This window comes from Mesoplodon mirus (assembly GCF_964341445.2).
Source record: "Mesoplodon mirus genome assembly, chromosome: 6".
In the NCBI taxonomy this organism is placed as follows: Eukaryota; Metazoa; Chordata; class Mammalia; order Artiodactyla; family Ziphiidae; genus Mesoplodon; species Mesoplodon mirus.
This window is the reverse complement of record NC_138982.1, coordinates 8585654-8601758: the sequence shown is the minus strand read 5'-3', so window position 1 is coordinate 8601758 and position 16105 is coordinate 8585654. Positions and strand designations below refer to the sequence as shown.

Sequence of the window (16105 nt, the reverse complement as noted above, 5' to 3'; positions counted from 1 at the left end):
TATGTCATAATTTAACTAGCAGGATTTTTTTTTTGCTAGTACGTTAAATAGTGGTTCATCTTACAACCAGTGTCTTCTTAGATTATCTCATTTCTTGATTTGCTTACGTATTTGTCTGTCTCTTCCCACTAGACTGTAAATTTCAAGAAGGCAGGGATTCTGCCTCTTGTTCACTCTGTTTTCTCACGACCTAGCGCACTTCTTGGTACATGGAAGGTACTCAATAAATATTTGTTAAAAGTGTAAACACAAAAGTGTTCCTCGTTCATATGTTGACTAAAAGTGCAGGTATTAGAACTCTTAGTCCTTTTTGTGTGCCCCCGCCAAAGTATCTGCATTTTAACAGAAGATCCCTGAAGGATCCTAAATCTAAGTTTTTATACGGAAAAGTATAGTTGCTTATGGAAGAAGAACTCATTTCAGTTCGAGATGTTTTGTAACATATAACACATCAGAAGAAGGATTCTGGGTGTTCACCTTAAATACTTTAAAAAAGTCTTATATTTAATAAGTAATGTAAAATATAAGGAAGTGCAGAAGGTTTGAGCACTGAACAGGGTGAAAAGGAGGGTACAGACTTCCAGTTATAACGATGAATAAGGTCTGGGGATCTAATGCCTAATACGGTGACTAGTTCATAATCCTGTATCGTATGACGGAAATTTGCTAAGGGGGTAGAGCATAAATGTTCTCACCAAAAAGAAAAAAAGGTGAAAAAATGAAAATGAGCCTCACTGTTCAAAAAAAAAAAAAGGACAAAACTGAAATGTAGAGAGAACTGAGTCTACACATTTCTTGATTGATGCATTCTGCTAAAAATGAAAGAAAAATAAATTTATTTCCATTTTAAATAAATAAACCAAAATCTTTCCATTTATTTTGGGGAGGGGTGGGAATAATAGGAAAAAATGCATAAAGTAGGTAAATTCTCTATAAATGAATGTTTTGTAAAACATCAGTTTCAGAAGTTGAATTGTCCATCTGCATCCTTCTAGTTAGGTAGCAGGATAAGGGTTTATTTTCTTGTTGTTTTTTGGGTGTTTTTTAGTACGTCTTACAAACCTTAAAACTCAATGCTAGTTTTCTGTATAAGGCGGCTTTTTTTTTTTTCAATTAAAGGTTTTGCATACGAAGAAGTAAATTGAAAACTGTATGTTTCATCTTCAATCATTAGATAAATATAAATAGTATTAAATAAAATCTCTTATCCCAGATTTTAAGCACTTAGTGTGTAGGGGAGCTTCCCTTCTGGGTTAATACTAACTTGATTAAAAATATATTTCTAATAGAAAAATAGCCTTCTCCCTTGACTCTCTACCTTTACTTCCATAGTTAAAAATAGGTAAAGAGGTAGAAAATAGTTATTTTTAAAAGACTTTTATAAGTACTTGAGCCTCTAGTGTTTGCTAAAGAAGTTCATAGTAGGTGTGTCACATTTCATATTTTAGAATGCAAATTGTCCTCTTAGGGTGCTTTGCTTGATCTCCTTAAGTGCTGAGAACACTTTATAAGTAGTGAAATAAATTGTTTACTATTGGGTTTGTTTGCATGTGTATGAAATTTAATATAGAAACATCAAACACCATTAAATGCATTTTCCTAAAATATCTTTTTTTTTTAAATAGCTCATACACAGCTCCTGCCGAATGCTGTACTTTTTCACTAGAAGTAAACGATTTTTAGCAGCCAGTTTGTTCACTTTCACAACCCAGCATGTTTCTTTGAGATTGGCCTGGATTTTGCAGAACCTGACTGAGGTAAGGAAAGAGTGTGTTTGTGTGTGTGTGTGTGCGTGTGTGTGTGTGTCTAGATTATAGGGATGAAAAAAATGCAAGGAATAAAGATAATAATTTGATTATTTGAGGGAAAATTAAGTGTCCACCACATTGGGATGGAAGACAAGGAATCCTTACTCAGTCTGTTTTTTTAAACCTTTTTATTGTGAGTCATGGCACATATAAAAAAGTGAACAAAACAAAAATGTACCACTCAGTGATATTTTGTGGAGCAAATATCTGTGTAACACTACTCAAATCAAGAACTAGAACACTGTGGCACTATGTATTACATTTTCTTTCCACTTTTACAATTTACATGTTTATTCCTCAACACTACACTTGAGCGTTCTTTGCCTGAATATTTTTGAATTTTGTAAATGGAATCATACAGTGCTTATTCTTTTGTGTCTGACTCCTTTTGCTTAACATTATATTTGTGAAATATGCCCAAATTGTATGTAAATTAATTTCCTTATATTTTCAGTGCTATTTAGTGTTCAGTATATGATTTTACATAGTTTATCCATTTATCCCTTTTGTTCATGTACATTTGAGTTATTTCCAAATGTACATTTTGGGCCATTATGAATAATGCTATGTAAATGCATTTCTGCTGTATCTATACATGGGAATGGAATTTTTAGGACATGAATGTGTATATATATTTTCACCTTTAGTGGATAATATCAAACATTTTTCCACAGTTTTTGACAATTTATACACCCCTCATCAGTGAAGGAGGAATTTATAATTTCATTTACCATCATAATTGATATTATCAGTCTTTTTAATTGTAGTCATTTTGTGGATAGGTAGTGATATTTCATTGTGGTTTTAGACTGGATAAAAAAGCAAAATCAAACTATATGCTGTCTTATGGGAGACATCCTTTAGATTCAAAAATACAAATCAGTTAAAAGTAAGTGGATGGAATCTATGAAATGGAAACAGACTCACAGACATAGAGAAGACAGGCTTGTGGTTGCCAAGGGGGAGGGGGAGGGGGGAGGGAAGGATTGAGTGGTTGGGATTAGCACATGCAAACTAGTATATATAGGATGGATAAACAGCAAGGTCCTACTGTATGGTACAGAGAACTATATTCAATATCCTGTGATAAACCATAATGCAAAAGAATATGAAAGAGAATGTATATATATGTATATAGAATCACTTGGCTGTACAGCAGAAATTAACACAACATTGTAAATCAACTATACTTCAATAAAATATTTTTTTAAAAAGCAAATGAATGGAAAAGATTTCCATGCAAACAGCAACCACAAGCTAAGTGACTATCTAATATCAGACAAAACAAACTTTAAAAACAAACAAAAAATGTTACTAGAGAAAAAGAAGGGCATTTTATAATAAGAAGAAGTCAATCCATCAGAAATATATAACAATTGGGACTTCCCTGGCATTCCAGTGGTTAAGACTCCACACTTCCACTGCAGGGGGCACAGGTTCCATCCCTGGTCGGGGAAGATCCTGCATGCTGAGCTGCGCAACCAAAAAATATATATATAATAATAATGCACATAATAACAGTGCTCCAAAATACAGGAAGCAAAAACAGACAGAACTGAAGGTGTAAATAAACAGTTCATCAGTGGTAGTTAGAACAACTAGAGAGAAGATCAACAAGGAAATAGAAAACTTGAACAGCATAACCCAACTAGACCTAATAGACACTTATGGAAAACTAATAACAGCAGAATATACATCCTTCTTAAGTGCACATGGAACCTGCTCCAGGATAGAACATATGCTACACCATAATACAAGTCTCAATAAATTTAAAAGGACTGAAATTGTACAAAGTATTCCTATGACTACAAAGGAATGATATTAGAAATAAGTAGCAGAAAGAAATTTGGGAAGTTCAAAAATATGTGGAAATTAAACAAAGCACTTTTAAATAATCAATGGGTAAAAGAAGAAGTATCAAGAGAAATTAGAAAAATTTTGAGATGAATGAAAATGAAAACACAGTATACTACGATATGATGTAGCAAGAGTAGTCTTTACAGGGATATTTAGAACAAGACTATATTACACAGAGAGACTACATGAAAACAAATCTAATATTCTCCGTTAAGACACTGGAAAAAGGTGAGCAAACTAAACCCAAAGCAGGCAGAAGGAAAGTAATATAAAGGCTAGAGTGAAAATTAATGAAACAGAGAATAGAAAAATAGTTGAAAAATTCAACAAAACCAAAAGTTGGTTTGAAAAGATTAGCTAGACTGACAACGAGAAAAAAAGAGAGAGAAAGATCCAAATAACTGAAATTATGAATGAAAGAGGGAACATTAATTCCAGCTTCACAGAAGTACAGAGCTCTATTAAGCAATACTATGAACAAGTGTATGCCAAATTAGATAACTTAGATAAAATGGAAAACTTCCCAGAAATGCACAGACTACCCAAACTGACTCAAGAAGACATATACAAGCGGAATAAATCTTTTGTCCTTTAAAAAAATTAGTACAGGGCCTCCCTGGTGGCGCAGTGGTTGGGAGTCCGTCTGCCGATGCGGGGGATATGGGTTCGTGCCCCGGTCTGGGAGGATCCCATGTGCCGCGGAGCGGCTGGGCCCGTGAGCCATGGCCGCTGGGCCTGCGCGTCCGGAGCCTGTGCTCCGCAACGGGGGAGGCCACAACAGTGAGAGGCCCGCATACCGCAAAAAAAAAAAAAAAAAAAAAAAAAAATTAGTACATGTTAAGTTTAGAGGAGTTTTAGGTTTACAGAAACATTGAGCAGAAAGTACAGAGTTCCCATATTCCCCCCAACACGGTTTTCCTGTTATTAACATCTTGCATTAATATGATACATTTGTTGCAATTGATGAATCAGCAGTAACACATTATTATAAAATATTAAAGTAATGTATGTATCATACAAAATAGTTTCACTGACTAAAAATCCCCTGCACTTCATTTATTCATCCCTCTCCTCTTACCCCTGAACCCCTGGCAACCACCAATTTTTTTTTTTAACTGTCTTTATATAGTTTTGCCTTTTCCAGGATGTTGTATAGTTGGACTCATACAGAATGTAGCCTTTTCAGACTGGCTTCTTTCACTTAACAATATGCATTAAAGCTTTCTCCATGTCTTTTTGTGGTTTGATAGCTTATTTCTTTTTACCACTAATTAGTATTTCATTGTGTAGATGTATCACAGTGTGTTTATCCAGTCAGCTATTGAAGGATATCTTATTGCTTCCAGTTTTTGGCAATTATGAATAAAGCTGCTATAAACGTGTGTGGAGGTTTTTGTATGAACATAAATTTTCACCTCGTTTGGGTAAATACCTAGGTATGTGATTGCTGGATCATACGGTAAGACTATGTTTAGCTTTGTAAGAAACTGCCAAATGTCTTCCAAAGTGGTTGTACCATTTTGCATTTCTACCAACAATGAATGGGAGTTGCTTCACATCCTTGCTAATATTTGATGTCAGTTTTGGATTTTAGCCATTCTGATAGGTGTGACGTAGTATCTCATTGGTTTAATGCAATTCCCTAATACAGGGGTCCCTAACCACTGGTACTGGTCAGCGGTCTGTTAGGAATGGGGCTGCACAGCAGGAGGTGAGTGGTGGGCAAGCGAGCGAAGCTTCATCTGCTGCTCCCCATCGCTCCCCATCGCTCGCATTACCGCCTGAACCTCCCCCTGCCGTCGTCCATGGAAAAGTTGTCTTCCGTGAAACCGGTGTCTGGCGCCAAAAAAGTTGGGGACCCGCTGCTCTAATAGCACATGATGTAGAAATGTGACTGAACTCGCATTTCTTTTCCTTTGCATTGACAAGGACCTCCAGGATATACTGACTAGAAGCGATGACTACAAACATCCTTTTCTCATTCCCGATCTTGGAACAAAAGCTTTCAACATTTCACATTTAGTATAAATTTCTTTAGCTATCCTTTATCAAATTAAGGAAATTCTCTACTTTTCCTAGTTTGCCAAGACATTTTGTTAGGACTTTATCAAACACATTTTTCTGTGCTTATTATCTAGGTGTGACAACCTGTTTGGGGTTTGTAGGGCGTCTTAAATTCATTGTTTGATATCTGTTGTTGATTTGGAAAATTTCTCAGCCATTATCTTCAAATATAAATTTCTGCTGCATTCTGCTTATCTCCTTTCCTTCTGAAAATCTGATTACATGTATGTTAGACCTTTTGACTAAATCCTTTTTGTCTCTCACTCTGTCTTACATATTTTCTATTCTTTGGTCTCTGTGGACTTTATTCAAGATATTTTCTTCTAACCTGTCTTCCAAATCTCTTATCTCTTTGTTTCTAATGTGCTATTATGAAAACCCATCCATTAAGTTCTTAATTTTTTTAGTTCTAGAATTTCACTTGTTTTCCCCACATAATTAGCATGGTATTTTAAAAGTCCATGGCTATTAATTCCAATATCTATAGCTCCTATGGACTGTCTCTTTCTCCTCCCCCCACCCCCTGCAATGTTCTCTTGTTTCCTTGTATGCCTGGTTACTTAATTGGTTTTTTAAAAAAATTTAAGCCACTTTATTGAGGTATGATTATTGGCATACAAATAGCTATGCATATTTAATGCATACAACTTGATGAGTTTGGTGAACCTGGCTACTTGTTTTTATGTATGTGTGTGTATATATATACATATATATGTGTGTGTGTGTGTGTGTATATATATATGAACTAGACATTGTATTTGTGAGCTTGTGTGTAGAAATTATGAGAGCCTTAACATATGTTGCTCTGGATAGGATCTACGTATGCTTCTGCCATTCTTCTGTGCACCAGCATTATCTCAATCCAATTTAATGATTGAGATGGTTCAAAGCTGAGTTGGAGTTCCTATAAGAGCCCATCCTTCTAGTTTACCCTTTCTCCGAGGGTAGAGCCATTTGGAGTCTTAACCCAATGGGCGGAGGATTGCCCTTGGTCCTCCAACCTTAGCAAGCCCTGATACCTACTCTGTGTCCATCTAGCCTCACAAGGGCCTACTACCTATCAATCAGAGGGCCTGGCTCTCAAATATTTTTTTTTAATAAATTTATTTTATTTATTTATTTTTGGTTGTATTGGGTCTTTGTTGCTGTGCACGGGCTTTCTCTGGTTGCAGCGAGCGGGGACTACTCTTCATTGTAGTGCGCGGGCTTCTCATTGCGGTGGCTTCTCTTGTTGTGGAGCATGGGCTCTAGGTGCTCAGGCTTCAGTAGTTGTGGCACCCAGGCTCAGTAGTTGTGGCACACGGGCTTAGTTGCTCCGCAGCATGTGGGATCTTCCCGGACCAGGGCTTGAGCCTGTGTCCCCTGAATTGGCAGGCAGATTCTTAACCACTGCGCCACCAGGGCAGCCCTCAAGTATTTTTTGAATGAGCAAGTGAACTTACTACCTGGCACGCATTATTGCTACTTGCTGAAATACAGATTAACCTTTGTCTAATCTGAAACATTTTAGAGTCACAATTTCTAAATTTAAGAAGAGTTTGAAATCTAATAATATTACTTTAAGTACTCCATATTTAAGTGGTATAGTACTTGACTCTTCAAAATACTTGTTATAAGTAATCTACAGATGACTTCTTTTTTTGGAACTCATGTCATCTGTCTTCATGTTTTTTGTTTGTTTGTTTTGTTTTGCGGTACGCGGGCCTCTCACTGTTGTGGCCTCTCCCGTTGCGGAGCACAGGCTCCGGACGCGCAGGCTCAGCAGCCATGGCTCACAGGCCCAGCTGCTCCGCAGCATGTGGGATCTTCCCAGACCGGGGCACGAACCCGTGTCCCCTGCATTGGCAGGCGGACTCTCAACCACTGCGCCACCAGGGAAGCCCATGTCTTCATTTTATTGATCCTTTCTACTGTTAAAATATGATTCATTCTTAAATGTCTCCATTTGCTGTTTTTTTAAATCTCATTTATTTAGCATGCTTTATTTTTTTAACATCTTTATTGGAATATAATTGCTTTACAGTGTTGTGTTAGTTTCTACTGTATAACAAAGTGAATCAACTATATGCATACGTATATCCCCATATCCCCTCCCTCTTGCCTCTCCCTCCCACTCTCCTTATCCCACCCCTCTAGGTGGTCGCAAAGCACTGAGTTGATCTCCTTGTGCCATGCAGCTGCTTCCCACTAGCTATCTATTTTACATTTGGTAGTGTATATATGTCACTGCTACTCTTTTACTTCGTCCCAGCTTACCCTTCCCCCTCCCTGTGTCCTCAAGTCCATTGTCTGCGTCTGTGTCTTTATTGCTGTCCTGCCCCTATGTTCATCAGAACCGTGTCTTTATTCCTGTCCTGCCCCTATGTTCATCAGAACCATTTTTTTTAGATTCCACATATATGTGTTAGCATGTGGTATTTGTTTTTCTCTTTCTGACTTACTTCACTCTGTATGACAGACTCTAGGTTCATCCACCTCACTACAAATAACTCAATTTTCTTTCTTTTTATGGCTGAGTAATATTCCATTGTATATATGTGCACATCTTCTTTATCCATTCATCTGTCGATGGACATTTAAGTTGCTTCCATGTCCTGGCTATTGTAAATAGAGCTGCAGTGAACACTGTGGTACATGACTCTTTTTGAATTATGGTTTTCTCGGGGTATATGCCCAGTATTGGGATTGCTGGGTCATATGGTTCTATTTTTAGTTTTTTAGGAACCTCCATACTGTTCTCTGTAGTGGCTGTATCAATTTACATTCCAACCAACAGTGCAAGAGGGTTCTGTTTTCTCCACGCCCTCTCCAGCATTTATTGCTTGTAGATTTTTTGATGATGGCCATTCTAATAGGTGTGAGGTAATATCTCATTGTAGTTTTGATTTGCATTTCTCTAATGATTAGTGATGTTGAGCATCTTTTCATGTGTTTTTTGGCAGTCTGTATATCTTCTTTGGAGAAATGTCTATTTAGGTCTTCTGCCCATTTTTCGATTGGGTTGTTTGTTTTTTTGATATTGAGCTGCTTGTATATTTTGACAATTAATCCTTTGTCAGTTACTTTGTTTGCAAATATTTTCTCCAATTTTTTTTTAACATGTGCTATATGAAAGGAACCCTCCTAGGTGCTGGGGTTATAAATGCAATCTAGTTCCTGCTCTTAAGGAGCTTAGGGAAGTAATGATGCTGTGAGATAATGGCTATATGGAAGTTGCCCGTGTGGTACTGGGTTAGGCACACCCAAGAAATGCTAGTCTTGAAGGACAAATAGGAGTTGAAGAGGTGATCAAGTAGGATTTGCGGAATTGTTTTCCAGTAAGTTAATGATATCTTTACAAGCATGCCAATTTCTCTATTAGCTAGTTTAAAGAGGTTTTGATTCTTTTGTTTCCTTTGGCAGATTTTTCTGTGACATTCCAGGTAAGTAATATTTTAGGCTTTAAAGGCCGTGAGGATTCTGTCACAAACAGTCTGCCATTGTAGCATGAAAGTAGCCATAAATAATACATAAATAAATGAGCATGGCTGTGTTCCAGTAAAACTTTATTTAAGGACATGGAAATTTGAGTTTCATATACTTCTCATGTGTCACAAGGTATTCTTTCTGTTCTTTTAACCACTATAAAATTACAAAAACGTTCTTAACTTGAGGTACAGACAACAGGTTGGATTTGACCTGTGAACCATACTGTGCCATCCCATTTTAGACTTTCTATATTTAGACATATTTGTATATCTAAACTAAAAAAGAGATATATTTTGTTTTTTTCATCACAAAAGTAAACATTCTTGGTGTAAAACTAAAGCCTTTCATACCCTATAGTAATTGCTTAGAACCATTGGGGGTAAATTCTAGAAATTATTTCTCTATGTATATATTAATTTTTATTAAAAATGGGATTATATTGTATTTAGTGGTTGGCACTAAGTCATGCACTTAATAATTTAGCCTTTTGAATTGCTTTTGTGCTGTTGTATTTTCAAGGTGCGAAAGGCAATTGAAGAAGAAAATTGCTGCTTTGGGACTATTGATACCTGGTTGTTACATAAGCTCACAAAAGGTAAAGATGATTTGATAGATCTGTATCTCAAGTAAGTGGAATTTGACTGACAGAAATGATTTATCTGAAAAAAGTGCAAGTTTAAAACTTTTTCCCCCATATCCCAGACATACTGTTTCTTTGGTACTGTAGTAACTTCATATTATACTAAAGCTAGATTAATTTCAGATTTATTCTAAGAGGTGGGTGATTTTAAAATTGTGATGAAACCTCAAACATAAGACCGAGGAACAGTCATAATTTCTAGAGTGGTAAGACTTGAGTTCAATTCCTAATTTGCCACTTTGCACCTATACCTATAGTATAGCTATAGGTAATCACGTTGCTTCTCTGAGCCCCTTTCCACATCGTTAAACTGGGAATCATGGTATGGAAATGTGCCTGAAAGTGCTTTTGCAAAGTATAAAATTTCAAAAAGGTTTAGTGGGAAATTGCTTTGGAGACTTTGCACTGGAAATACACATTTTGGAATGAATTTGAGGGCAGACAAAGGTTGATACTATAGACTAGGGATAGGTGTTGATTTATACTACCTGATAATAAATAAATCGTTTCCAATACAAATTTAGGTTCTGAATTTGCCACAGATTTTTCAAATGCCAGTACAACTGGACTTTTTGACCCATATGAGGTAAAGTTTTTTTCCCTTCTTTTTTTTTTGAATATATTTATTTTATTTATTTTACTTTTGGCTGCATTGGGTCTTCACTGCTGTGCACGGGCTTTCTCTAGTTGTGTCGAGCAGGGGCTACTCTTCGTTGTGGTGTGCGGGCTTCTCATTGCGGTGGCTTCTCTTGTTATGAAGCTTGGGCTCTAGGAGTGTGTGCTCTAGGCGCGCGCGGGCTTCAGGAGTTGTGCACGTGGGCTCAGAAGTAGTGGCTCGCAGGCTCTAGAGCACAGGCTCAGTAGTTGTGGTGCATGGGCTTAGATGATCCTGGCACGTGGGGTCTTCCCGGACCAGAGCTCAAACCCGTGTCCCCTGCATTGGCAGGTAGATTCTTAACCACTGAGCCACAGGAAAGCCCCTTCCCTTGTTTTTGAATCACCAATTTTTCTGTAATTTAGCTTGGATTCTGATGACATGTTTCTGTGCTCAGATGTGTTGGAGTAAGCTCATCACCTCCTTGCTTTCAATCCCGCTCTCTCTGCTGCCTCCCGTGAAGGATACAAGGTAATAATGAAAATCAGACATAGAAACCAGCAAAATTGTCCCTGAATTCACCTGGCCTGTGTAGGGAAAAGCGTCTTATTACATGTTTGAGGTGCTTGTATGTTCATTATGTAACTTTTTGGCCTACACTAAAAACAATTTGCTGAATTTTAGAATTAATATTTCTAGAGCTATAACTTACTTTTTCACCAATTTTATTTGAAGCCACAATTTTGGATCAGTGGATGAAGAGATATTTGGTGTGCCTATACCAGTAGTGGCCTTGGTAAGTAGAAAACTTGAGGGCTTCTCCTTGTATAGTATAAACTAAATGAATGTATATGAATAGTTAGGATTAGATTTAAGAAACAAAAGAGGTCCTTGCAGAATAAAGTTAAAGTATCTTTTTTCTTTTTAACTTAAAGAGCTCTCAATATAATCAGAAGTGTTCTCCACTTTCTGGAAAGGGGACCTGTGGGCCAGTGTTCTATCATGGAAATACTTTATAACCTTTTCTGACTTCTCTATATATAGTTTTTCAGAAAACTGTGTTAAATTTTTAAAAAATGTTGTATTTTGAGTAATGTGTGGCTTGTTTTTAATACTCTGAGACAAAAAACCGTGGTGGGGCCAATGCTTAGTTTATATATGATATAGTATAATGATAAACCGTGATAGGGCAAGTAAAGTAAAGAAGAAATATATTTACATTTTATAAAATCATTCATCAGCATCTACTAAGCTGGTGAAGAATTTGTGGATGAGTGAAAAATTAGCTGTTTCTGATTTTTGAGGTTTCTTTCTTGATTATAGAAACTCAGATCTTGCCTTTAATTTCCTGTAACAGCTTAAACAGGAGGTATAGAGCATCTGTCCCTAGATGGACAGTCACTATGGTAGGTGGAGAAATCAAGTGAGGGGAGGGGAATTAAATTCTCAAGTTACAAATTCCTGGAGAGGATCAGTCTTATTCAACTCAGGGTAGGCTCAGGTTTAGATTAAGGTATGGCTAGAAGACATAGATTAGTGAGAAAGCATTCTTCAGATGAGTTTTGGTCCTTAAAATATTGCTGTATATATATCTACATGTAGTTACATTAACAAAATGTTATAGGGAAATCCCTGGTGGTCTAGTGGTTAGGATTTGGCATTTTCACTGTCATGGCCTGGGTTCAATTCCTGGTTGGGGAGCTGAGATCCTGCAAGCAGTGTGATGTGGAAAAAAAAAAGTTATAATTTTTTTTAACAAAAATGTATGTTTGGGAAATGTATAGTTTTAACCTACATCTACTTATACACCTATCTCTCTTATTAAAAGAGAAATTTGTGTGACCAGTTATTTTGACTAATGAATGAAAATGCTTGCAAGTTGCAAATGAACAATCTTAGTTGTTTTTTTCTGGACAAATTTTATTCTGACTTTTATTTCTAAGATTATTCTTATGATACTTAAAAGTGATGAAGTAGGTAGACTGCTGAAAATTCCCGAGACACATTAGTTATCCCCATAACGTTAGTCCTAGAGAGACTCCTATAATATAGTTGTTGCTCTCTGTTTCCTTTTTTTAAGGGAAAGGAAATAACGTGGTGAACCATGAGAATACAATAAGTAAGACAATGGGATACAGTGAAATGGAACACTGCTAAGGGCCCAAGGTCTTATATTTGAATGTTTTTGACAGGTTGCTGACCAGCAATCAGCCATGTTTGGAGAATGCTGCTTCCAGACAGGAGATGTGAAGTTAACCATGGGAACTGGGACATTTTTGGATATTAATACTGGAAATAACCCTCAACAGAGTGTTGGAGGTAGGTAGTTAGAATTTATCCTATTTATTAATAATATATCCCTTCTTTTTACTTGTTTAGCTTTTGTGACACTATTTTCTTATTTTATATTAAGGATATTGTCTAATATTTTTCATTATTCTTCTTAGAGAAAGTTAATCCCCATTTCCCTTTTTTCTTAAATTAAAAGCACTAAAAAATGAGAAAGATTTTAGGGAAAAGTTCAGAAAGACTAGGGTATTTTGGTCAGCTTTCCAAATATTTACCTATAATACATGTTATATTTGTTGAAAACATCTTTCTAGGCCTCTAAAATTTCTTTTATGTGTTAGAATTTCTTCTTTTTGTGATACTTTTTGGCAGTGGTACTTCTCAACTAGTGACCCATGCATATTTAGGGTTTTAATGACAATTGCTAAGAATTTACTCTCTAATGGAGGAAATCCTGGAATGCACAAACCAAGAAATTTAGATTGTGTAACTACACCCAGGAGAGCTTGGGGCTCTTAGTCTGAGCTCTGGTCTCCTAACACGGTTACTAAGAGGTGGATTTAAAAATGTTTTTCTTGCCTTTCATCCCCCCTAAAGTTCTTCCTTTTTCCCTAATTGGGAAAATGAAAGCTGGAAAAATGATCATTATAAAAATTAAATTAAATGAGAAAAAAAACCAACAACAGAAGAATGATCATTGTTTCTATTTAGGAATGTTGTTTAGAAACTACAGATAGGGGACTTCCCTGGCGGTCCAGTGGTTAAGACTTCGCCTTCTAATGCAGGAGATGCGGGTTCAATTCCTGGTCAGGGAGCTAAGATCCCACATGCCTTGGGACCACAAAACCAAAACATAAAACAGAAGCAGTATTGTAACAAATTCAATAACGGGTTAAAAAAAATTAGAAACTACAGATAAATGCAATAGCATGGTTAGTTGTCTGACAAACCAATCTCATAATAACCTTTAATTTCTCAATTAAAATAGTTTCTGTGTTTCTAGAGACATAGATATGCTTGTAGCTACTAAAAGCTAATATTTATTGTTCTTTTTCTTTGCCAGGCACTGCCCTAAGTCCTTTTTCAGTTTATTCTCACAGAAGCTCTCTGAGGTAGACCACTTTACAGTCGAGGAAACTGAGACTAAGAAACTAGAAACTTGTAAGACCACAGCTAGAAAGTGAGAGAGGGCTGGGATTTGAACTCAGGCAGTCTGACTCCATAGGCATGTTGCTAGTTTTTGAGATAATCAAATTGTTCCACTGTAGACATCTCTGTAATGAATTCACTATTTATTGTGTGACATATTGTTTATTTGTTTTTAAGGCTTTTATCCATTAATTGGGTGGAAGATTGGGCAAGAAGTGGTGTGCTTAGCTGAAGGCAATGCAGCAGACACCGGTACTGCCATACAGTGGGCTCAACAGTTAGGTGAGTCGTCTGTTTCAACAGGTTTCATAGGCCAGACATAACTCAGGAAAGCCACAGGATCGCAGATCAGCATGAATGGATGATTCAAATGAAATGAAGTAAAATGACGCACTAGAAGAAAATACAGGATGTTATTTTTATGACATTGGGATGGTAAAAGGCTAGGCATTAAAGCCAGATACCATAAAGAAAAAGAATAATAGATGTAAGTATAGAAAACATTAGAACGTGTAGAGAGAGATGCTGTAGCAAAGTTGAAAGACAAACTGGTAAGGACAATTTGTAGCATATGTTAGAAAAATTTAAAAAGATGACCAAAAAATTGGACAAAAGGAGAGGAATAGGTATTTTATAAATCAAGTGACTGTTAAAATATGCTGTTTAAATTCAATAATCAAAGAAATACACATTTAAAAATTGATGTCTCCTATGATTGTCAGAAATTAATCAGTTCTACAATGCTCAGTATTGATGGAAACGTAGAGAGAAAAGTATTCTTGTTTTCCATTGGGATGAATGTTAATTAGTATGGCCTTTCTGGAGGGCAATTAGGCAACATGTATCATTTTATAGAGTACAGACCCTTGGCCCTCAGGTCTATTCTTTGTTTCCTAAGAAAATAATCATACAGGTGTGCAAAGACGTGTACATACATGGGTGTTTAACACGGCAATTGGAAATAAGTTCCTGTCTAATAATAAAGCATTAAGTAAGTAAATGTCAGTACGTCCACATAGTGGAACGCTGTACAAATAACACAAATACTGTAGTCACAAATAACCGTGTAGTTGCACATCTTATTGACATGCAACACTGTCTGTGATACATTAAGGAAGGGATGAAGCAGTCGCAGAAGAGCCTGTATGAATATTTTTTGCTTTTTTGTAAAAAAAAAGCTTTTTGAGATATAATTCACATGCCAAATAATTCACTTACTTAAGGTGTACAATTCAGTATTTTTTAGTATTTTCACAGGGTTGTGTAGCCATCACCACAGTCTAATTTTAGAATATTTTTGTTCTCCATAAAAGAAACCCCCCTACCCACTGGCGGTGACTCCCTGTTCTATCCCCCAGCCCTAAGCTACCACTAATCGACTTTCTGTCTCTATGGATTTGCCTATTCTGGACGTTTCATATGGATGGAATCAAACAATATGTGGTCTTTTGTGACTGGCTTCTTTCACTCAGCATGTAATGTTTTCAAGGTTCACCCATGTTGTAGCATGTATCATTACTTCATTTCTTTTCATTGCTGAATAATTTTCCACCATATGGATGAACGAGCATTTATCCATTCAACAGTTGATGGCCATCTGGGTTGTTTCCACTTTTTGGCTATTGTGAATAATGAAGAGCCTATATATTATATAACCATACTTAATGCATACAGTATGTAGTGTTATATACCAAAGCATTAACAATAGTTATCTCTGATAACTATTAAATTATGAGGGGCTCTGCTATCTATTTTGCTGATTTGAACTAAACCAATTTGTTTAAAGACAAAGATAATTCTGTTGGCAGAAAACATACACTTAAGGAGGAAAATGCCAATCCATTTCTTCCTTTCTCTCTCTTTCTCTATAAGCCTGCACCTGCATTATCAGCATAAGATTACTCATTAACAACAGCAACAAACTGTTTATTTGGAAGCTTTTTATCACTTAAAAGTCTCTTCTTCCTTAAATGTACTTCTTTTAATTTTTTGGACATGTATCTTTAGTCAACTCAGAATTATCAGAAATAGAAAATATAGGTTACCTATTTCTTCTCTTTTAGTTATACCTTTTATTAATTTTACTCCTCCCCCCCCAAAAAAAAAGTGCAAAGAAAAAGCAGAATAATTTCACATTCCTCATTAAAAAAAAAAATCATTCCCAAGTTCCTTTAACATCATGTGCACATTATCAGGGGGAATCATTTCCACTGCTTTGCTGGGTTGGCGCTCATC

The 16105-nt window shown here is 36.3% G+C and overlaps 1 protein-coding gene across 3 annotated transcripts in view; it reads left to right on the top strand.

Moving 5' to 3' along the window:
• GK5 (glycerol kinase 5) overlaps nt 1-16105 on the top strand; it is an 85779-nt gene that overhangs the window by 42310 nt on the left and 27364 nt on the right. For all 3 annotated transcript variants that reach the window (XR_014294335.1, XM_082624399.1, XM_082624398.1), the window contains exons 5-11: nt 1626-1757; nt 9717-9792; nt 10362-10423; nt 10890-10963; nt 11168-11228; nt 12625-12751; nt 14048-14152. Coding sequence is in view for 2 of the 3 variants with exons in the window: in XM_082624399.1 (XP_082480525.1) it covers nt 1626-1757; nt 9717-9792; nt 10362-10423; nt 10890-10963; nt 11168-11228; nt 12625-12751; nt 14048-14152 (637 nt within the window). In the remaining variant the exon portion in view is untranslated. The remainder of the gene's footprint in view (nt 1-1625; nt 1758-9716; nt 9793-10361; nt 10424-10889; nt 10964-11167; nt 11229-12624; nt 12752-14047; nt 14153-16105) is intronic.